Raw genomic sequence first — 22,403 nt, forward strand, 5'->3', positions numbered from 1 at the left:
CCCACATTAGCCCCATTACCACCCACTGAATTTTACATGGTCTGTGAGCAAGAAATAAATTATGTTATGCTGTTCAGATTCTGGGGCTTACCTGTTATTGCAGATAATAATTACTTTAACTAAGATAGACAATGACATCTAACTTGAATAATGAAATTTAATTTCCATTTAGAGTACTCGAGGCAAAGCTTTTGGGGAGAGGGGAGCAGAGGGCGGTGCCCCATGAAATCAAGGCCTGTGCGTGTGTTAGTTCGTCAAGCAGTCAGTCTTCAAGTCGAGGCACAGCAGGGACAATGGTCACCTCCCTCTCCCCACAGAGCACCCTGAGAACAGAAAGTCAGAGCATTCACATTTTATTACTTACAGAACATCACCTCAACATATAAACTACCTCACGAACCAAACTGTCTGCAATGACCGGGCACATACAAGCCACAGTATAATCTGTTCTCCAGAAGAAAACATTCACAACTGTCAGACCCCCTGCACAGAGAAGCAGCGTTCCCTGGGAGGTGTTTCTGCACTCACTTCGCCAACTTCCAATCAATAAAACTAAGGTTTCTTTTTGCTTCTCCTAAAAATATAATTTATTACATAACATTTACAACTTGAAAAAGACTCAGAGAAAACTTTCATGAATAATAATTAGAGTAATATTAGTGATGTAGGCTGCAAGGAAGGGCCCCTTTTTTTTTCTGCTGGGTGCACGGGACAGTGGGATTTATTCACGAGCCAGTCATTTGGAACTTGGTCAGTCCCTCCCAAATACTCCCAGGGTTCCCAGGGGCTGCTCAGGTGTTTGGAAGAAAGTAGGTGCCAGAGCATTTGACTTGCTGTCTTTTGATATTTTGGCTTTCTCGTTTCAGAGTGATGTTTGCAAATACTACCCATGTGGCAATGATTAATGGACTTTTAAAATTAGTCTGTGAAGGTAAAGAGAAACTTCCAAACCTCTGGGTGGTGGCAGGGGGAGGGGCAGTGCTAGCCGAGGCAGTGCATGTGTGGGAGCTAACTGGCTGGGCCACTTAGCGCCAGGGTTTAGCATATCAAGACTCATCACCTGCAGTGGGTGCTCATGGCAGGAGTGGCCTTTTAAATTGTTCTTCAGAAAACCACAGAGGGAGAGGGGCAGACTGGGAGGGTCACTGGTAGGCCAAGATGATCCCCGATTCCAAACTCTACAGCCAAAGCTGGTCATAGCCAGACTCACTACCCACTGGAGTTGTCAGTTGGCTTCCCCAAACCCGAGATCAACGGTCCTGGGTGAAGACACTACTAGGGTTCTCTGTAGACACACACAGGACATTGAGAAAGCTAACTGGACATCACAGGGAAGTGAGTAAGTTGGCCATAACCAGTCCAATGGGGGAGAGAGTACAATGCAATGAGAGCAGGCTTTGGAATACAGCAGACCTGGGTTCAAGTCCCAGGCCTGCCACTCTGTTTATCTGGATGGCCTTGGGTAAATTGCTTCTCAGGTCCTCCCCAAATACACATACTCACTACCCAGGACTGAGACAGGGGGGCAGTTACAGAAGCTTTTGTATTCCTGTTAGTGGAACTGAGAGGCAGTGATTGAAATGCTTCAGTTCCTTGGGCCTTGTAAGAACTGTTTCTTCAATAAAAGCTTAATTCCCTCTTGGTACAGCAGATTTCCCTGGGCTCCAGGGGGAGGACAGAGCGGCTGGCAGAGGCGAGGCTGTGGAACAGGAGAGTGAGTGAGTAGAAGAGAGCAATCGGCCGTGTCCAGGCTGGGCAGGGGCGCCGAGGCTGGGGAGACGGGAAAGCTGAGGCAGCCAAGCTGTGTAAATGTCTATGCCCATCCCTTCCTTGCCTTCTCCAAGCCGTATCTCTATTATTTTTGGTTGTTCTATTGATACGTCTTTTATTTCAAATTTTTGAAGTCCTTCCCTGTTCCAATGTTTTATCCACCTGGTTCACCTTTGCCTCTACAGAGATTAAATACTTCCCTTTTGTTTTCACAAATAAAACTGCTCTCAATGGATTTCCAAGGTGAATCCCGCAGCCGCATCCATCCCAACCACGGGGACCTGGAGTGCACGTGGTGGAGCACACCCGCAGAGGCCGGGCCTGGCCTGGACCGCTGGCAGCTCAGCGGTTCCCAGTCCTGCCGGGCACCCGCCTCCCTCACTGCCTCACCCCAGGAGGCCCCAGAGAGCTGGTGAGGCTTCTCAGCCAAATTCCACCAACAACCAGTGCCCTGTAATAGGTGTGGGACTTGGACCCATCCACCTGGGGAGAGGCTGGGGCTGCAGAGGGCAAGTGGGCCTCTGGGAATTGTGGTTCTGGGAGTCCCGGGCCTGCGTCTCACTGTAGCTCAGTTCTGGTATTCTCAAGCTTTTCTCCATCTGCAGATAATGCTAATATCTCACAGCTGCAGCTTTTTCAGGGCACTGGAAGAATTGGGACACTCTCTCCAAGTAACAATGAGAATTTGTTCTGAGCCTTTGCGATAAGAAAGGAGAAAGAAAATCACTCCTAGAGGCAGAAGGAGCAGAAAATCATCTCAACAAGACACAGACTTCTCATTACACATTATCAGGCTTTCAAATAAGCACTTTAGAAGCCCATTCTCTGGTTCAAAATAAAGTGGTTCCTACGTCTTAGATCACCTCAGCCGTGTCATGTTTTAGGAGGAAGTATCTGGTCTGGGAGGCTGGTGATGAGACCTTTTGTCCCAGGGCCCAGCCCACCAAGCGGCTTCCCTGATGAAGTGGGTGGTGATGCTGAATTTTGCCACAGGGTATCTTTTGCGGGAAGTGAGATGGGGACTCCATCACAAGGAGCCATCCGCACTGATGTAGCCATTACCCCCACCCAAAATGAGAAATCCAGGATAGATGCTCTGTACTAACATCTCTATGGGATGTGATTTTTATACTGAGTTTCTTGGTTTCCTTTGAACAATGCAAATACTTCTTCTATGAGACAGTTGCAAAGTTAGAGTTGCAGGACTCCGAAGATAAATCTCAGCGATCCTCTTTTCCCTTTTTATTAACTAAAAAACAAAACAGACCTCTTAGGAGCAGCATTTAGTACAAAGACAGAAGGAGCAGGAACTGCCCATGTTCTGCCTATGTGGGGGCCTGGTGAAGAAGCGCACTCACAGAACGTGTCTGAGGGGCGCTTTCAGGCTGTGCTGTGCTGAGTTAGCAGGACCTGTGAAGAGGTGAAGGGGTGAGTCTGAGTTGGGCAGTCACTGCGCGTGGCGGTTAAATGAACAGGCTCTCGATTATCCTGAGCTCTGCAACCCATCGCCCGGGCGACCTGGGAAAAGCTCTGGACCCTCTACATGCCTTACAGGAGAAACAGGGGCTACCGTGTATGGAGAGCAGACTAGCTGAGGGCCAGGCCTGCGGGGACCTCGGGTTGCTCTGGTTATTATCAGGGGCCCTGCAGCAGCGCCTGTATCAGTATGTAGGAGAGATTTTGATATGTGCACAAAATTTTTAAAGTTTGGGGAAACCACCACTTGGTCTCTCATTTGTCTTTTCCACTTGGGCCTGTCCTCTGCCACTTCTTTCCCGTCCTTTCTCTCTCCACCCCTTTCAGGGCTGAGCCTCAGTGGGAGGTGCCTGCTCTGGAGAAGAGGAGGAGCCACTGAGGAGCCCTGAGGCCGCCGGTCAGGGGTCAGGGTCCGATACTTCCTCTCTCTCCCAGCGTCCAGGCTGAGCTTCCCCCTAATGGGGGCCAGCCAGTCCCCCGTCTCCCGTTTCTTGCTGCATCTCCCGTGTGCTCTTCCTTCTGTACTAATACTAAGCCTGTCAAAACGGTGTCCACTCTCTTCCTTAAACGTAAACTGAGCTGTCAGCTTCCCTCACCCCAACTCCCAGCTCTCCAAGCTGAGAACCCTCTACTTTCTCTCCTGTTTCCTCTTCCTCCCACCTCTCACCTCGCCTCACTTCGCAGACGTGGCCCTAGTCCTCACTCAACTCCTCAGGCTCCTTCTGCAGTCTCCCTGGCGGCTGGCCTCGGCAACCCTGCCCCTCCCCCCACTCCTGTCCTTCCCTCACTACAGAAGTTGTGTCGCCCCTTCAGTTGGAACCCTGTGACACTGTCAACTGTCTCCTCCTTTAAAAAAGCATCAGTCATGTCACTTATCCCGAGAAAGAAAGTCACATCCACAGAAAAGGGAGTCATTCAAGGGCAGATTGTTTGCAAAGGCCCAATAGCCCACCCAGAAGGTCCTCACGATGAACTTCAGCTCCCTCCACTTGCCCCCGTCCCACTGGCAGCTTCCCACCTCTGGTTCCACAGTTTCCCCACCAGTCCTGTCTCCAGACGCGGCCTTCCCAGAGCGGTTCCCGGAAAGCTTTGTTCACCACTCAAATAAGCTGGTCTGGGCCAAGGCAGACCTGGCCATCCGAGATGACCTAGTACCTGCATTGTGAAGAGGCAGAAAGATTACAGCCAGCTGTGTCTGAACAGGGAGGACCTTTGATTTATACCTCTTCTTTTAAAAAATGGTTTTGGTCTACCAAATCATCAAGGACTTGCCTTTAATAAATATTCTTTCAAGTTCAAGGCAGGTCTGATTATTTGCTTTGTTCAGTTGTGGTTGTTGCTGTTGTGTGTGCACGTGTGGGTGTGGGTTGGTGTGCCTGCTCTTTGTACGACAACTCCCTCTGTCACAGCCCACATGGCAGAGGGCGGTTGCCCTTCGTGGTGCCTAATGCAGGGCTCTCCACTCAATGCACATTGTTACCTGACTCCCATTCCAGCCCTGGGGGGATCCGGGCTCACAGAGGAATAGAACCTTCTTATAAAACCTGGGGTATGATTACAATTTTACTTTTGAAGCACCCGCTTCCCGGAGGAATAGCCAGTGATCGATGCTGCTGTCAGAAGCCCAGATGCACACGCTCATACATCAGCCGGGAAATTACACAAACAGCTCACCCAGCAGGCCAGCGCTGACTCACCCGCTCGCTCCCCTCTGGGAAGGGAGCTAGCTGACAGGAAACCCAGGGCAACAGCAGGGAACAGACAAGGGAGAGGAGCTGGAAGAGGACGGGCCTCTCAAATGTCCGCCAGGTTCTTTCCCTGCTCATTGTCGCCGAAGGGAGCAGCACGGGCTAGTCTGCAGTGCCCTGGCTGTGAGACCAGGGTCACGGGGAGCGGTGTCATTGGTCCGGGGAGCGTGCTTCAGCTTGGTTTCATGGTACATGTACAAGGATACATACAGCTGTACACACAGACCTTCATCCCTCTGTAGGTACAGGCGGTGTCCACAGTTCCCTTAAGGGTGGATGTGACCTACATGGGCTATGCTCAGGCTACCTTGGCAGAGCAAGTCTATGTTGATTCCAGCAGGATGGGGCAGCAGAGACTGGTTTGTTGCTAAGATGTCTGGAAAAATGAGAGTACTATTGTGGCAGAAGAGTGGAAAGCAGTCCAGCAGACCTGTGGGCACTGTGTGACGTGAGGGTGGTTTATCGGTAGCGGCAGGCCAAAGCGTTGACGTTCTTGACCACATAAAAGCCCATGGTGACTGGAGGGATGACCAATGTCCGGCCGGCCCGCAGGGGGCGGGGCTTCAATTCGGGGAGGGTCCCATCATCCACCATCACCAAGGGCTGGCCGTTCAGCTGCACTGACCTGTGGTGAGGAAAGACAGCATGGAGCTTGTTAATAGTGCGTTTGAGGGGAGCCATCCGGGCAATGCCTGGGCAGCCCTGCACTGCTGCTACCCGGCAGATGGGCACAGCCATCACTTACACTTGCTATGCCCAGGCTCTCCCCTGGGGGCTTTATTTTAACAACACATTCAAGTATCTCGGCAACACTCTGAGGGAGAAACTGTCATTATTGCCATGCCACCTGCAGTAGTTGAGTGACTGGCTCAGGATCACACAGTCTATAGATCTGGGGCCAGGATTTGAACATCACCTTGTCCCACGGACACCTCACTTAGACAAATGACAAGTCTCTGTTATGCAGAAGCTGAAAAGTGCCTCATGCTTACATTTTTTAAAAATCACAATAACACTTTAGTTAGACCTGTGGAACAAAGCAGAGGCTTAAAATGATTGCAGAAATCTCCTATTAAACTCAAAATTCTCATTACTATATTTGACAGCTTAAAGAATTGTCATCATTTGCTTGCACAGGATTGTTCTGAAGGACAGAGATATAGCTAACAATTCTCCCTTTTAAATCTAAGAATGAGTGTTCATATCTAATATTTAATGAATGTTTCCATTTTTAGCAACACAATGGAGTTTAAGGTGATAAAAGTAGGCATTCATGATCCTAATTCCCCCGTCTGGCCTGCTCTCAGTCTTCCTGCGCAGCAGCCATCTTCACCCCTGAGCAGGGGCCACAGACGTGGTGCTTAGAGAGTGGAGGGAAACAGACCATCCCTCCCTGGCCTGTGGTCCAGAATCCAGACAGCTCCCAGCTGTTCCTGACTGCCGAGTGGCTTGTATGGCCATGTACCCAGGCTGAAGCTCAGTTTTATGGGTCAGGAGAAAAGGCCAGAACCAGGCCACCAGCTGGAAACACGGCTGTGAGCTACCCTCAGAAAATCAGCATTGCATAGTGATGACTGTTTCTGGGACTGGCCCAAGCTTCTAAGTGATAACATTGCGGTGATATCATCTGAGCTGTAAAGAGAATAAAATGTTAGTAATTGATGTGAAGGTCTTTGTTTAGTGTTCCTTCTGTGCTGTGAATGATAGACAGGTTTAGAGAGAGATAATCAAACCCATGCCCAACGGAGCAGTGAATTCCCAGAGATAAGTGTGTTGTAAATTGCTCCCAATGGAGAAGGAGGCAGAGAAGCAGGTCCGGGCCGGGCCCCACATGAATAAGTTGGGACCCTGTCCAGATCTGACAGGCCAGCGGGGACAGCCCCCCTTTTCTCGTTGGTATGACTAAGGAATGAATGAGAAAGGAACAGACTCCTGTGTAGAGAGCCAGGCCTGCCTCTAGAAGGGGTTGGGGTAAACAAGATCTGAAGGTAGGTTTTGACCTCATCAAATATGCAGGGAGCTCTTGCTCCAAACTGGAGTGATTGTCTCTGGTGAAGACAGGCTACTCATTGTAATGGGGGGCAGGCTGAAGAGAGGTATTTCTGTTGTAGAACCCACACCCAAATAAAAATCCCCCCAATACCCAGACGGGTCTTCACAGCGTGTTTTCATTATTTTGTTTCAGGTGGTATGACTATCCAGTGACCAGACCAAGGCACTGTCAGATACAAGTTCAATAACATTGATTAATCTTTCCAAAGCATACTCAAATGTACATCACTCTCTACCTGAAAACCTTCAATGTCCCTGTTACATACAGAATTAGATGCAAGCCCTCACCTAGAGGATTTGGGTATTGCCCTTTTAAATTCAGATGATCCCAGGGTACTGGCATCTGACTTCTAGGCAACGCAAAACCAAGTGTGTTAGGCAAGGCTTTTAATTTCTATGCTAATAATGGGTAGTTACTCTGAAACACCCCATTCTCAGTTCCTTATAGGCTTGTGAAAAAGCTAACTCGGAGTGGGTGGGAACAAGGAGCATGGTCAAGATTCTGGACTGGTCTCTAATCCCAGGAGCCGGACTCCTAACTTGCTAGATAGCTATGACATATCTCTTCTCACTTCCTGCAGTTTTTGCATCTGTAAGAGTGCTACATAGGCTGTAGTGTGAACGCAATGAAATAAAACTGTGAAAGTGCTTGGAAGCATAATGAGCCATATAAGTGAGAAACGGTGTTTTTGTTATTCTTTTCTTTGCCATCATGGGTACCCACCCTGTTTGGTCCTTATACTTGACTGCTCTGTGGCACTGACATGTTTTCACGGCTCCCCGCCTTCTCTCCCCTTTTCTCCCATGTGCTTGTTCGCACTCTCTCTCTCTCTCTCTCTCCATCCTTCATTTCCTTTTCAGGGGGACTGTTCTCTTCTACCTGCCTCTCAGATGTTGGGGTTCCTGGTCTTTGTTTTTGGACCTCTTCTTTTTCTGCACTACATACTCCTTGAGCTATCACCCATGCCCAGAACTTTGCAATCCACATAGCAATGCTTCCCAAACCTGCATCTCTAGCCTAGATCCTTCTACCTTACACATCTCCACTTAGCTGTCCCACAGGAACTTCAGAGTCGCCATGTCCAAAGTAAAAATCTACTTGAACCCTCTTCTCTGCCTTGTTATCTCTGTGCTGGCACCGCTACCACCCATCCAATTGCCCAAGCCAGAAAGCTGGGCGTCACCTGGCATTTCTCTCCCAGTTCCTATATCCAGGGTTCCTAAGCCTAATTGATTCTCCCTTTTAATGTCTTTCAATTCTGCTCCTTACTCTCCATCGACTATTATTTCAGTACACTCCCCGCCCCCACACCTGGCACATCGCTGACCTGGTGATCCATTGTCGTCACTGCTTCAAGCTCTCCAGGAACTCCCCGTCCCTTCCACCTGCATTTGGACAATGAAGCCTAGTGTCAGCTACCCCTCCAGGCCCAGACTGTGCCAGCGCCCTTGCTCCAGTGCTAACCGACTGTGCATCATGGAGCTCTGGGGGTGTGGGGGCGATGCGTTGGCAGTTACTGCAACAATTTCATCAATATATGCATGAACAAAGACTGTTTTGCAATGAAAAACTAGTAAGTCTTGCACAGAGATGAGATAATATTTCTCAAGTGAAAATGTCAGTAGATACTGTTGGGATTAAAATACACAAGTTCATTTAGAAGTATAGTAAATATCTTTCAAATGTGAATGCCAGTAGATGCTGTTGGGATTAATAAGAAACAAGTTGATTTAAAACTGTAATGAAATTCCCAACAGGATTTTCTGGGACGCTGAGGGCATCCTGTGCTTTTTGTTCAAACGCAAGTTTTAAGAGGACAATTACTGTAGTGCTGACATCACAGAGGAAGACTCCCACTTTCCAAAGGTCCTGCGCCCTTCCGCAGCAGGATCGGATGAAATGACTTGCAGTTGTTGCCTAGGGACTCTCTGTGTCAGATTAACTCCTTGCATAATTGTAGACCTTGCTCAGGTGTTGCTCCCTCTGGGGAACCTTCTCTGACCCCTGCATTGGGAGTCCCACCTCTAGGCTCTCTTGTACCCCAAATTTACCTGTTACCACCTCACTGAGTTGTTGTGATTTACTTGCTCTATCCCTCACTGGATGGTAAACTTGGGGCTAAAAGGGACCGTCTTTTTGTCCTTAAATCTTTGGTGCCTACCAAGATTCTTGACACAGAGTAGGGACAAAATATTTTCTGAAAAAGGGAATGCATTTTTGAGGCTCTTTTGCATTATTTCTGGTCTTCCTGGGTTAAGTCTCCCCACTTCTAAGGAGGTTCCCTGGAGGCTCGCTGAGTGTCTTTACAGATTTACACAGCGATTTTCAACCTTTTTCATCTCATGGCACGTAAACTAATTACTAAAATTCAGTGGCACAACAAAAAAGATATTTTTTTGCCAATCTGACAAAAATATAGGTATAATTTTGATTCATTCACACTGGACAGCTACTGCTGTGTTGGCTGTTACCACTTTTTATTTGACGACCTAAGACAGGGGTGTCGAACGCATTTTCACAGGGGCCACATCAGCCTCGTGGTTGACTTCAAAGGGCTGAATGTAATAAATGTAACTACCCTTAATAGTTAAGGGAGAGCTCAGTGCTGCCTGCCGCCAGGTGGAAACAAGGTGCCGGGCCAGATAAAATGAGGTGGAGGGCCGATGCAGCCCGCGGGCCTTGTGTTTGCCTCCTGTGCTCTAAGGGAAAGAGGTCAGTGCCCCTGACTAAACTGTCAGGTATCGCGTGTGAAAATCGCTGCGCTGACATCCCAGTCACTCTGGCTCTCAGTGGCTCGGAGATGGCAGATAACCTCATTCCAACCTGAAACAAAACCACGGGTCACTGCTAGCATTTCTCATCCTTGAAAAAGATCTATATGACCATTTTGTACTAAGCCAACAACACGAGTCAGTTTTGTGAGATCGTGAGTCTCATACGTCCTGATCTAGAAGGTCTCTCCATTACAAAGGTGGCCTGTGGGCCTAACCACCTCCATTCTCTTTTCCTTACATTTTTCTTTTAGTGTTTATCCTGTTATCCAGTGACATCATATCATGCTGAATATATGTCATTTTTATGCATTGAACAATCTGCAAATTTGAAAGCATAATCATGCTAATGTTAAGAATCACCCAGTATTGGGCACAGTCCGTGCAAAAGGCACCACACTATGATTTACCTGGACTATTGCATTTGTCCTTACAGCTACCAGCTGAGGCAGGTCTTCCCACCCCTCCCTTTCAGATGAGAAGCCCAAAGCTCAGAGGGGCCAAAACTCACCCGAGTCACACAGCCAGGGAGCGTAGGGCTGAGATTGCACTGCTGCCCTTCCCCGGCGTCCTACCTGGCCTTCCCTGTGGTTGCTACGGAGCCCTGTGAAGTATGTCGGGCAACTATTATTATTATTATTATTGTAACTTTACTGGGGAGACGAGGTCAGCGAGGTTAAGTGGTCTGGGCAAGGTCATGCGGCTAATAGGAGCTAAGCTCGGTCTTGAATTCAGGCCTCCCGACGCCTCTTTCTATTTCATGTTTTCCTTCGGTTCCAGACGGCACCCACCGGATCGTGTTTCCTCCCTTGAAGCCCATTCTTATCACATTCTCATCATATTCTGGGGCCTCCTTACTGCCCATGACTTTTCAAACCAGATGCTAAGTGACCCAGCCCACGTTGAGCTATTTCTCTTAATTCCCTAGCTGTTGAGGGCATTTAAATTATCCAAATATTAGAACAACTGGGTTTTATCACCATCTGTTTTTACTAAGTCTGGGTTACTTGCAATTCCTAAAGTTGTTTTCTTTTTTTTCCGTGCTATTTGAAATGGGATTCGATGTCTCAATTTGGAGTCGAGCTCTCTGCTCCCCAGGTCTCTCAGGGAGCCTCTTGGCCAGGCCACCCCCCTGCCCCTCCCCACCACCTGTCTATGCTCTCTGGTCTTCATGCTTTACCATGGTTCTTGCTAGCAATGGACACTGAAGGAAGCTCTCGACTCTTCCGAGGTCTTAAAAGCAGGTCCAGTGAGCATGACTTTGACAGTCTTGAAGACAATTTGCTGGACTCTGACCTGGCCCCAGGTGGGCTTTTGTGGGGGCAGAGACAGGGGAAGTCTGTGTATCATGGGGAGCAGCCTTGGGACCTGGTGTCTGGTTCAGCCTGGCATATCTGGGGCCTTGAGTAGGAGGTCAAAGGACTTAGGGATAACCAGTTCCACCTCACCCACTTTGAGAAAGTGATTCCCCTTCTCTGAGGTGGGGCCTCTCAATCTGAAAGATAGACTAGTTGAACTCTAACATTCCCTCTGGCTCGAACATTTTTTGGGCAGCTGGCCCACAACCTGACAACTGGCCCAAGGCAGAGCTTACTGTCAAATTCAGACTGATCTCACACAAGCAGAAATCTAATCATGCCATCCACCTACCTAACCTTTGAACCACTGTCCTAAATGTCCTTACAAGACCTCATAAGCAAGGCCTTCTACATGCTCCTCCAGCCCCTTAGAGGCTCACTGTAGCTCCTGCCCATTCTGGCCCCCCACGGCCCACTGCCTCCTTTCATTCTGTGCTGCAATTTCTCCAACCAGAACTTCTCTAATCTCATGGGTTTTGTACCTGTTCCCTCTGCGTAAAACCTTTTCCATGCTCTCCCCACCCTTCTGGCTTCCTTTTCCTGTCTAACTCCTACTTGTCCTGCAGGGCACGTCCCTCCAAGTGCTCCCCCATCGCCCAGTACTCCTTGGGTCTCAGCACTTCGGTGTGCACAGCCCAGCACTGGGAATGCTGACTGCTTGTCAGTCTCACCACTAGACGGGAACATCGTGTTTCTGTCGGACTCACGCTGCTCGCCCCTGTCCACCAACTCACAAAGTTGATTCTCGATAAAAGGACTGGGGATAAGTATGCGGGCAGCAGAAAAGGCGCTGGACTGCAAGCCAGAGGCTGGAATTTTAGTCCAGAGTCTGTGCATGACAAGTGCAGGCCTAGATAAGTCCTGTCGAGTCTCAGCTACCCGATTGTTAAATGATGGGAGAGGCCTGGGGGGAAAGGGAAAGAAGGGATGGGGGTTGGTGGAGAGGGAGAAAAAAGATAATGAACACGAGTCTGAGTGTGTGCATGGGGGGGGGGGGGGCTTATGGGTGTCAGGTTAAGTGGGTGTCAGGTTCCTTTTCTCCCCAATAACCCGCCCACCTCCTAGTTCCGACACTATTCCTGTGTTTCCCACGAGCCACTAGAGGTCACTCTTGTTCCACACAATGGCGCCGGAGAGCAAGACCGGGTGGTGGCTCCTAAGAAGCAGGGGAGCCTGGCCCGCTTCCTGGGAGCCACCGGCGGTGCCGGAGAGGCAGGCCGGGAGGTGAGCCCAGCGCTTGGTCTCCCGGATGATCTAACCACAGACTCAGTCTAAGTCCCAACAAAAACTTCGTTGTGGTCCAGTTGGTAGGGGAATCCACCTGGAATGAGGCTGATATTCAGCAAATGTGCAAAGCCAGACTGAGATTCCTGCCGGGGGTGCGGGATTTTGGGCCAGTGTGCGGAGAGGGGGGTCAGCGCAGGTGCGGGGCTGGCGGTGCCTGCGCGACTAGGCGCCGGGCTCTCCAGTCCCAGATCCCAGACACCCCGGCCCACTCGCCAGCTGCGCACCTGTGTGCATTTTACAGGGCTCGGAGGCCCGAGTGGTCCCGCCGAGGCCCCTGGCCGAGTTGGAAAGCTGGTATGTGCAGCTTCCCTGCCCTTTTCCAGGTCAGGGGCAGGTTAGAGTCGCAGGGAGCGCGGCCAGGTTTGAGGAGAGACCTTGCTCCCCTCCCCTGCTCTGCGAGGGGCTGTGCATCTGGGGTCGCTTAGAGAGGGAGTTCCTTTGAAATAGCCATGAGTGATGGCGACTCCGCCGAGAGGGCGTCTGAGGAGTGGCCACTGCAGCCTAGTGTCCGGATCCCACATGCCCAGCAGAAGCAAAGGCTGTATGTTTATGACCCTCTCTGGGGTGCTCCTGCTCCTCGGGGGTCGTGGGGAGGATTACTTCCTCCCAAGTGTGCCCTGCACACTTTTTCTCCCATGTGCTTTGTGCTCCGTCTGCAATCTGGTACAATCTGTCAAAAAGCACACTCTTCCCTCCAGGCCCCATGGGATGAGGCCTCCTCCACCGGGGCCTTATCTGAGAGCCCCAGCTGGAAGAGAGGCACTTCCCTGCCCCCACCCCCGCCCCACCCCTCCTCTAGCCTGCACCATTCTCAGCTTTGTTTCATCCATGTGCGGGAGCCATTCGGCCTGCTGAACAGAACTGTTTTCATTTCTTCATTTTCAGTCCCACTGGGTTCAGCGCCTTCTTGCCTATGATAGTCATTCAAATTAATGCTTGTCGAGTTCTACTCGACCTCTCTAGGGGTTCTCAAGTGGCAGGTTAGATACTCCAACCCCTTCCTCTGTTGCTAAAGAGAGGAGATGGAAAGAAAGAAAAACGGAGAGGAATGTTTTCTGTTCCCCTTGTCCCTCCACAAGCTCACATCATCTGTGAGGCTCCCGGCCGGCCACTGAGACACTGGGGGCCTATGGGAGTGTTCGCCCTCCTTCCTACTCTCTGAGGGCCTATCTGCACAAGGAGGGGCACGGATGGAGCTTCTGTGCCACAGAGAAGACACTAGGATTCCATTATGTAAGCAGAGCTGGGGATTTTACAGGCGAGTTGTTGGGAATATAGGCTTTTCCTGCTTGCAGTTAGGTTTGGGGGTCCTGATTTGATCTGTGTTCTATCCAAGTCTGTGAAATAATTGTCCAAGTCACAATGAAATCCTACCATGTGCTTCTATTGGCTTAAAATAGCTTAGCACATTTGGCAGACGAGAGTCCAGCTAAGAACCTGAACTTGTGCTGATATTAACTCCCAACAGAGGAGGGAGTCATCTGGGGGCAGTCTGGGAAGAATACTTGGTTCTGTGACTGTCTGAAAGGTGCGTGTCACAGGCACATCACACCCGTACCACAGGACACGGTGCGAACCAGCTGTAACATGATGGAGGCTTGAGTACGTGCTTTACTAGTTCCCTTCCCACTGTAAAGATCCAGTACCATGATCGCCGACATTCACAAATAGTGTGTCAGAGGCATCACTCATGTTCTCACTGATCTTTGTGCTGTACAGAGTTAATGACAACAAATGCAGTGCTCACCCACCCGGGCAGCAAACACAGAAACACGCAGACTGCGGTCAGACACACTGTAATGAGCACATTACACAGGGGGAGACGGCAGGAAAATCAGCTTTTTGGCCAGGATTTCCAGGCCTTCTGGATTCTGGCACTAATCTATTTTTGTGGCCTTTCCCTTCACCCCACAAAGCATCTTATATCCCAGTCCTGTGAGGTGACGTGCTATACCCCCAAACAAAGTGGCCTTTGAACTTTTGTATTCCCAAACCTTTACTAAACTCGCCTTCCCTCCAGCATTTCCGAGACATAGGTCTCATCTGTCTAGCTCCTCCTGCTTGATGGCCCTCAGCCCCAAGGGTTTCCCAGGTTCCCAGGTCAGAATTCACCTCTCCCTTCCTCACACTGCCACTCTCCTATATTTACCTTCATGTGGTTTGTCTTGTCTTAAAGTATCCCCTGTGGGGAGGGACCAGGTTCCTCAACCCTGATTGTGAGAAGCTGGAAGAGGCGGTCGGGGGCTGGGGCGAGGGCCGGGGCATCCCTCTGCAGGCAGTCTGCAGGTGAGGTGAAGAGTCACATGAAAGGGCAGGGGTGTGCACGTGGGTGTGTGTGTACACAGGCACACGCGTGCACAGGTAGGTAGGACGGTACGTGACAGTACGAGATAGAGTCAGTCAGCCATGCCCAAAATTAGTTCCATTACTATAAGGTCATGTCTCCCTGGACGCCTATTCAAATATACTACATCAAAGGGATAAATATCTCAGTTTTATTGGAGTTTGACAGTGTTCCCTCTAATATCAAGTGCATTGGTGTACCCTCAATGGGAAAAAATAAGATATCCCAAGTGGTACAGGTTCTGTTCCAGACATCAGAGTGTCAGGTGTGGTGACTAGGAATCACTCCTGTGAAGGTGAGCAGGAGAGAGGTGGCCTGCTACGTGACTCCTGGTGTTTGGCAGCTGGTGTGCAGTCTGGCCCTCCAGCCGCTTGTCTGGAAAGAACCACACCCTGGCCCTGCTACAGGGGTGAGGTGGGCTAGGTCCTTGCAGTTCCCTGGGCCTTACGTCTGTCCAGCACCCAGCCACAGCCTCTAGAGGCAGTGAAGAAAGAAGGCAGGGGTCGCTTCTTTTCAGCATGGCCCGTTTTCTCCTTTCACTTCATTCAATTCACTTGATTCTCAATTCGGAATCAGATGCTTGGAAACATGTTAGCTTTACCCTAAGGTGTGCATTTACCAGTGTTTCATCAGAGTCACCTGGAACAGAATGGAAATCTATGCAACAAGGGTCCCCAGGTGAAAGGAGGTGGGGAGGGGAGAGCACAGCCTTGACGGACAGCTATGTGGAGAGATTCCAGCTGCTGGGAGTAAGCTGGAAGAAAATGTATTCTGTAGCTGAAAACAAATGAAAAACTCTCAGAAAATAAAAGTGAAAACTCGGGAACCCTAAGCATCTTGGTTTAAGATGTCAAGTATAAGTTGAGATGTATAATATAAAAGCATTGTATAATCCTCTGATCTGCACGATGATTTGTCCGTTACTAATCAGGGAGTTAAAACAAACAAGAAAACCTTTGGGGAGTCGTACACTAGGTCGAAAAGAACTCATGGGAGGGGGAGATCATGGCATGTTCACACCTTTGGCAAAATGGCTTACTGACTGAATGAAGAACAGAATCTGGGTGAAATTAAAGATGCAAATCAGCAGGGATCTTGTTCCCCGAGTTTTCTAGAGGGACAATGGTTCTCCACCTTGGCCACATATTTGAATCACCCGGGGGGCTTTAAAAATGACTGGTGCCTGGGTCCGAGCCCAGAGACTCTGGTTTAATTGGTCTGAGTGAGGTGTGGCATTGGGGTTTTTAAAACTCCCCAGTGATTCCAAGTGCAGCACAACTGAGCACCAGGGGTGAGAGAGAGTGGGAGTGTGTTTGCAGCTACGGGTGGAGGGGAATCAGGCAGCTTGTTAACCATGCCATTCTGAATTTATTTGGAAGAAAACACACATTTTTTTTTAACTCTTTTAGAGTACTATGTCAGTAGGTCACATTTTTTAATGTAAGAGGAAGATGTGACCTTTTAAAGGCATGCTTTTTGTTGAATAGTCTGAAATGAGCATTTCTGCCACTTCAATAGAATTGCTTTCTCAATGTCTCTCCCATGTCACGTACACTAGTGAGATGAGCTTGCCCCTCAGCACGAACCAGGGCAGCATGTGTGTAATGCTTTACAGGGTGGAATAAGAGTGGAATCAGATGACACATTCACACAGATAACGAACTCTGGCGTTTCTTCAGCACTGAAGGGGAAAACTTTGTCCTTTTCTTGAAGTGCAAGTTCTATGCAGTCATGTAGACTTCTCTCAAGCTGTGTGCAGAGTGCTCCCCACAAAGAGTGCTGCAAGCTCTTTAGGCAAGAGGAACCGAGGGGGTTAAGTACATCATCCAGCACCCTTACTACAGTTTCTAGATATATATGTAATTATTTACTTAGACAGTGCTATATACGTTTGTTGTAACTCATTTCTTTCTTAGCCACAAACACCCTCAAATGAGCACAAGGTTCACCTCCTCTAAGGTTCGGCGAGGAAGCTTACATTGACTAAAGATCGTAAGACCCATTTCTCTCTCTATGTATTTACTTTTCTTTCTTTTTCCTATAGACTGACTCAGAGCCTCATGTATAAGTACTCTTATAAACTGATAGTCTCATATATATTTAACTTCTGCCTTTACAGTGTCTGTTTCAGACCTTGTGCACCGGAACACGAACCGGGGTGTTGCTGGTTAGAGGAGGTACTGCCCTCCTGTTTGCCCACGGTGGCTCTGAGTCTTCCCTCCTGCCGACACCTCCCCGCCACTTGCTGCTCCCAGCCTCTGCAGCTGACCGTGCCTCCTCAGGGGCTCCGAGTGGCCTTTGCAGAGGGCTGCAGGTGATGTGGCTGCATCTGAGCCAGTAGGGCCTTGTCTTCAAGGGAAGGGGCCCATACTCAAGCCCTTACTTTTTAAAAATGACATTTTTAACAGCCCCTGAAGCCCTCCATGGGTTGACATTTCTTTACATTCTCTCAGCCTGAAGGCACAACTACATCTTAGAGAAAGGACTCTTAGAGAACATCTAAGATGTTCTCTACATCTTAGAGAAAGGACTTCAGAACAAATTCTGAATGCATTAAAAACACTGATATAAAAACAAAACAAAAAAGAAACTAGGAAGAAAATAAAGATACATATTTATCTTCTTTCAGAAATATAAATACATAAAAAATGTAAGTGGAATGGAAGTCACTAAACAAGAGATAAATAGATTTAACTATATAAAAAGGGAACACTTCTGTATGTCAAGATAATACTCTAAAAATGAAATAGTTGGAAAATAGCAAAAAAAATACTGGAGAAAATATTTCAACACACACGATAGATAGCAGAGGAGAAATTGCCTTATATTAGAAAAAACTTACAAATCATTAATAAAACAGGTAACATCCCAGTAGAAAAGTAAGCAAAGGACATAGAAGACTCATGACAACTATATAGTACTAATAAAAATTAAAAATTCAACTTCATAATACTCGAATAATACACATTAAATAAGAATACTATTTTTCATTATGAATTTGGCAAAGATTTAAAAAATATTCCTATTCTGTGATGATGAGGTAGATTGAAATAACAAAATGTTCACATTTCTTACTTCTTACACTGCTAAAACTAAGCTTGTCTGAGGTAAGAAAATTGAACTGTGCAAGATAATCAATCAGATGAGATAAAGTTCTAAAACTCAATGGATTCCAGGCAAAGAGGACAGTGAGCAGTCTCTATACCAGGCTGCTTGAAGAGTGGTTGAAAGAGCTGAGCGTGTTTAGCTTGGAGACTAGAATCCTAAGGGAAGGCATACTGAAATGTTGTAAAGAAGGTATAGATTTACTCTGCTTTATTTTTTAGAACAAGAAAACAGCAAGGAAGAAATGGGAAGAAAACACCCTTTGGCCACATATAAAGAAGATCGTTCCTACAATCAGAACCATCTAGTCCTAGAGTGGACCAGCTCAGGAGATGAGCCTCCCAATCAAGCAGAAGCTGACAGGCTTTCTGTCAGGGTTGTTACAGAAGAAACATGTATTTATTTCTAAGAGTACTTCCATTTTTTTCCTGCATAAAGTCATCTTTTAATAAGTGCAGAACTTTCATAAGGTGGTTTATTTAAAAAAGAAACTAATTTAAATTATCCCAGACAAATGAAGATAATGGAACCTGCAAGAGTACATCTGGTCGACCAGAGTTCAGAAACTCTAGGCACCAACTAAAATCCGCAGTACAGAAGTAAGACCCTTAGGTGTCTTGAGTCTGCTGAGATCAATGGAGTAATGGCCCTTTGGTCCCAGAAAACAAGTCTTCAGATTTTGCTGTTGAGTAAGAAGTCTTGTTATAGAATTTTTAGGGTTGAGGTTTTCCCCAAAGCTCCTTTTGCCATATCTGTGCATGTTCCAAAATAAATGTGGTGCTTCCAGTCATCATAAGAGAGAGATTGTGGTGGGTCAGGCAGGGTCAGTTCAGCCCTCAGGACTTTTCACGCAAGCCAAGCTCTGAATCTGGAAATGCACTCTCAGAATGGGGCCTGTTTCAGCATGGACATGAGGTTATTTTTACAGTCTCAGCACCTGGGTGTTACTTCAGTATTTTCAGAACCAATCTGTTTGGCTAATGTTAAATGACACCTCTCAAATGGCATGCAGCTAGATGCCAATTTTTTCTTTGATAGAAAATTTAGTGGGGGTAAAATCAAAGCAAAAATTTATCCCAGAGAGATGAGGGCAAGGGAGAGAAAGCAGTATGTAGAATATGGGGAGGGGGAGATATTCATTTCTTCCCAGAATAGGCAATAAGATTCTTGGTTCATAGCATCCTTGAGGTTTTTTTTTTTCATCTAAAACCATAGCAGCTGAAGGAGAGCCTCATGCAGATATGAAATTCAAACATTTAACCTGTTACACCCCGAGGCAGAACTCTGCACCTGTCTCATGGCACCATCCATGGGCTGCTTCCTGCTAGTTGTTTGTTTCTAATAACAGAGATGAACTCTTTCAGGGCAGAGACCTGAGCGTCACCCTGCCCCCAAACATTAAATAGCTTTTGAAGGCCAGGTGCTGACATGGGCTGTCATTAAGTCGATCGAGAGATGTTCTGGTCTGAAGTATTCACATTCAACTTCACGTTCAGACTTTTTCCCTAAGTTGTCTACTTGGATTCCTGAGTTTTTATATAAAAGGATATAGATATGGGACCACAATTCATTTAACATTTTAGCCAGATTAATTGCCACTGCAAAGTGGACTGCTAAAGAGGAAAGAGTTGTGTCTGGTACAAAGTATGACCTCAATAAAAGTGGAAGAATCGTTGAAGATACATACTCTCCAGTTTCCCTGGGAAACCCTCCCGGCCAGCACCTTCTCTCAGAGATGGGTCTCTGAGGGAGGCTCCAAGAGGTGGGGGCAGCTGGCAGTGTCTGGGTGTGGGGTCAAAATAGGACACACTGAGACTGATTTTTAGAGACCTCAGATCAAACCAATTTATAATCGCACCTGATATTTAATAACCCCTTTGAGAAGAGCACAGAAGAAGTAGAAAGAAATCACTTAATTTTGCTAAGAAAAAGAATTTGCTCATACTAAAATTCTGTGACTGGGAGGCAGAATCTTAGAAGCAGCTCAGAGAAGAAGTTTTAAGGATTTAAATTAGGACTTGTGAAGAATATTTAATGGAACTGGGATGAGTTTAGCCTAAAGGAGGGAACATTGCTGAGTAAAGTACTATTTTAAAAATATATTCTGCCTCGGCTGATGTGGCTCAGTGAATTGAGCGCCAGCCTTTGAACCAAAGGGTCATCGGTTTGATTCCCTGTCAGGGCACATGCCTGGGTTGCGGGCCAGGTCCCCAGTAGGGGGTGTGCGACAGGCAACCGCACATTGATGTTTTTCTCCTTCTCTTTCTCCCACCCTTCCCCTCTGTCTAAAAATAAATAAATAAAATCTTTAAAAATATATATTCATTATGTAAAGAGCCTAAGATGAAATTAATCCTGATGGTATCGTGATGGAGTTCAGTCATCCATGATGTATATTTGTCACTATGTCGTTATACCTTTATATTACTGGGCTCTTGGGGTAGTACAGTGTTGAAGACAGTACACTGGATTCGGGGTAAGGAGGGCTGAATGCTAGGTATTTCCCAGCTCTGCCACCTAATAGTTATGTGACTCTGGTGTAAGTCACGTACTGCTCTGAGACTCAGTTTCTTCAACTCTAAAAGGGGGGAGAGACAAATTGTTCTACTTGCTTCCAAGTGCTGTTCAGAAGGTTAAATGAGATAATGTCTATTAAAGCTCTTTATTACCTATAAAGTCCCAGCCACAGGCACAGCAGGCCCCTGTGTTCTTATATAATTAAGTGTTCTTATGCAATTCAGACAGAATGGAAACTGTGGGCACTCCCTCCCCAGAGGTCTTTAAACACAGAACATCTTCTGGTCCAGATGTTCTAGCCACAGACTGTCTGCAGGCAGGGGAATGAACCGGGACACCTCGAAATGTCATTCCACTCCAGGATCCCTAGCGTCTGTGGATTCCCTCAGGTCAGTGTGTTGGGATAAAATAGTCAATGTGATAAAAGCTGTTTTCTTCTTTTCTAATTTTTGGATAGTTTTCCCTCCAAATGGAAACGAACCAGATACATAGGGAAGAACACCAGGATCTAAACAAACACCTGCTCTTGGTTTGACTTCCCCCCCAAAGTGGGCCCTCCTGCTTTCTGATGTAAGTTGACTTGTTTGGCCTGACTTCCCGTTGCTTCTCTGTTAAGACATTGGAGATATTTATGTCTGGAGAAGAATAAATTCCCTACCTGTGCTAGAGGACAGTGTTTATTGATTTGTGATTGTGCGAAGCAGTGGACAGATTCTCTCCTTTGTAGGTGGTAGAGCAGCCCCCAAAGGTGCTCTCTGATTTAACCAGAAGGGGAACTATTCTTGTCTTGGGTGTGTATGGTCAGTCTTCCTCACAGAAAGGTGAGAAATCAAGAACATGACAGAAAGGGCCCTGAAGCTGGAGATTTTTTAGAGAGAAACTAGCCTTATATGACCACCACTCCCTCCTGTAGTGCAGTCTCTTCATGTGACCTTTCAGGGGCTTGAAGAAGCCACTCAGAAGGTGTGCACAGAAACAACAGGCTCCTGAAGCGGGGTGGGGGACGGGCAGTGGATGAGAAGGACAGAACTTCTGAGTTTGGGGGGAAGCAGTACTCCTTTGCCTCCCCCTTCCACTGAGTGAGGAGGCTCGGGGCGCCTCTGAGTTGGCCGTGGCTGCTCAGTCTCTGACTGATAGGCTATCTTCTGAGAAAGCCTGCCCTGCCCTTGGTCGGACCAGGCAAGCCTTGGGAAAATCAGCTCATTTTGTGGTGAAATCTTTCTCTTTTAAATTGCACTGACTGGTTTTCTGTCATTTTAGAGGATTCCAAGCCAAATCTGTTTTCTTCAGTTAGCAGTCATTTGATTATCTGAAGAAAGTCCTTGTGACTTACCTTATTTTTCTTCTCTGAATTAAATCTGCTCATTTCCCTCAGCCAGCCTTGAAGAATATGTATTCCAGAAATAGGATACTCTTTCCTTGTACACACCAAAGTTTTGTAAAAGCTCCATTTTTCCTAACCTGGGGGATACAGAGCACCTACCTTTTGTCTGGTTCCTAGAATGAGAACTGTCTTTTATGAGACTTGAGTGGTGGGCCTTACGACTGGTCTACCCACTGAGACAAGAAACAGGAACTTTCACTATGGACCAGGATGCTTGGACTCTGCCCCACTATTGACCTCAAAGGTACTTCCTGTGCAGTAACACCTGACATACCTGGGTCCTGAGTTCACATGGGGAAACCCTTTCAGAGATCTCAAATATTCCCAGCCCTGATGGCAATTTTAAGAGAAGGCAAATTACCACATGTTCTCTACTAATCAAAAAAGTGTGCCAATGTCTTCCTCCTCCTGAAACCTCAGGCCATAATGCCCCACCAGTGGCCTGAGTGGTGTACTGACCTACTCCATATCCTCTTCCAGGTTCCTCCAGACAGGACCAAGTACAGGTTCTCCTGCTCCAGGAGCTTTCCGTCCGATTCTGAGCTAACATGGCTTCAGGCTGCCGCTAGGAATTAGCAGACACAGAACAC

At 47.6% G+C, this 22,403-nt stretch overlaps 1 protein-coding gene across 2 annotated transcripts in view; it reads right to left on the reverse strand.

The window, feature by feature from the left end:
- Positions 1-339: 339 nt before the first annotated feature.
- HPSE2 (heparanase 2 (inactive)) overlaps positions 340-22,403 on the reverse strand; it is a 619,058-nt gene continuing 596,994 nt past the window's right edge. For both annotated transcript variants that reach the window (XM_028513737.2, XM_028513738.2), the window contains exon 12: positions 340-5,619. In XM_028513737.2, coding sequence (XP_028369538.1) covers positions 5,454-5,619 — 166 coding nt within the window. In that variant the 3' untranslated portion in view covers positions 340-5,453. The remainder of the gene's footprint in view (positions 5,620-22,403) is intronic.

Source organism: Phyllostomus discolor, chromosome 5 (assembly GCF_004126475.2).
Source record: "Phyllostomus discolor isolate MPI-MPIP mPhyDis1 chromosome 5, mPhyDis1.pri.v3, whole genome shotgun sequence".
Classification (NCBI taxonomy): Eukaryota; Metazoa; Chordata; class Mammalia; order Chiroptera; family Phyllostomidae; genus Phyllostomus; species Phyllostomus discolor.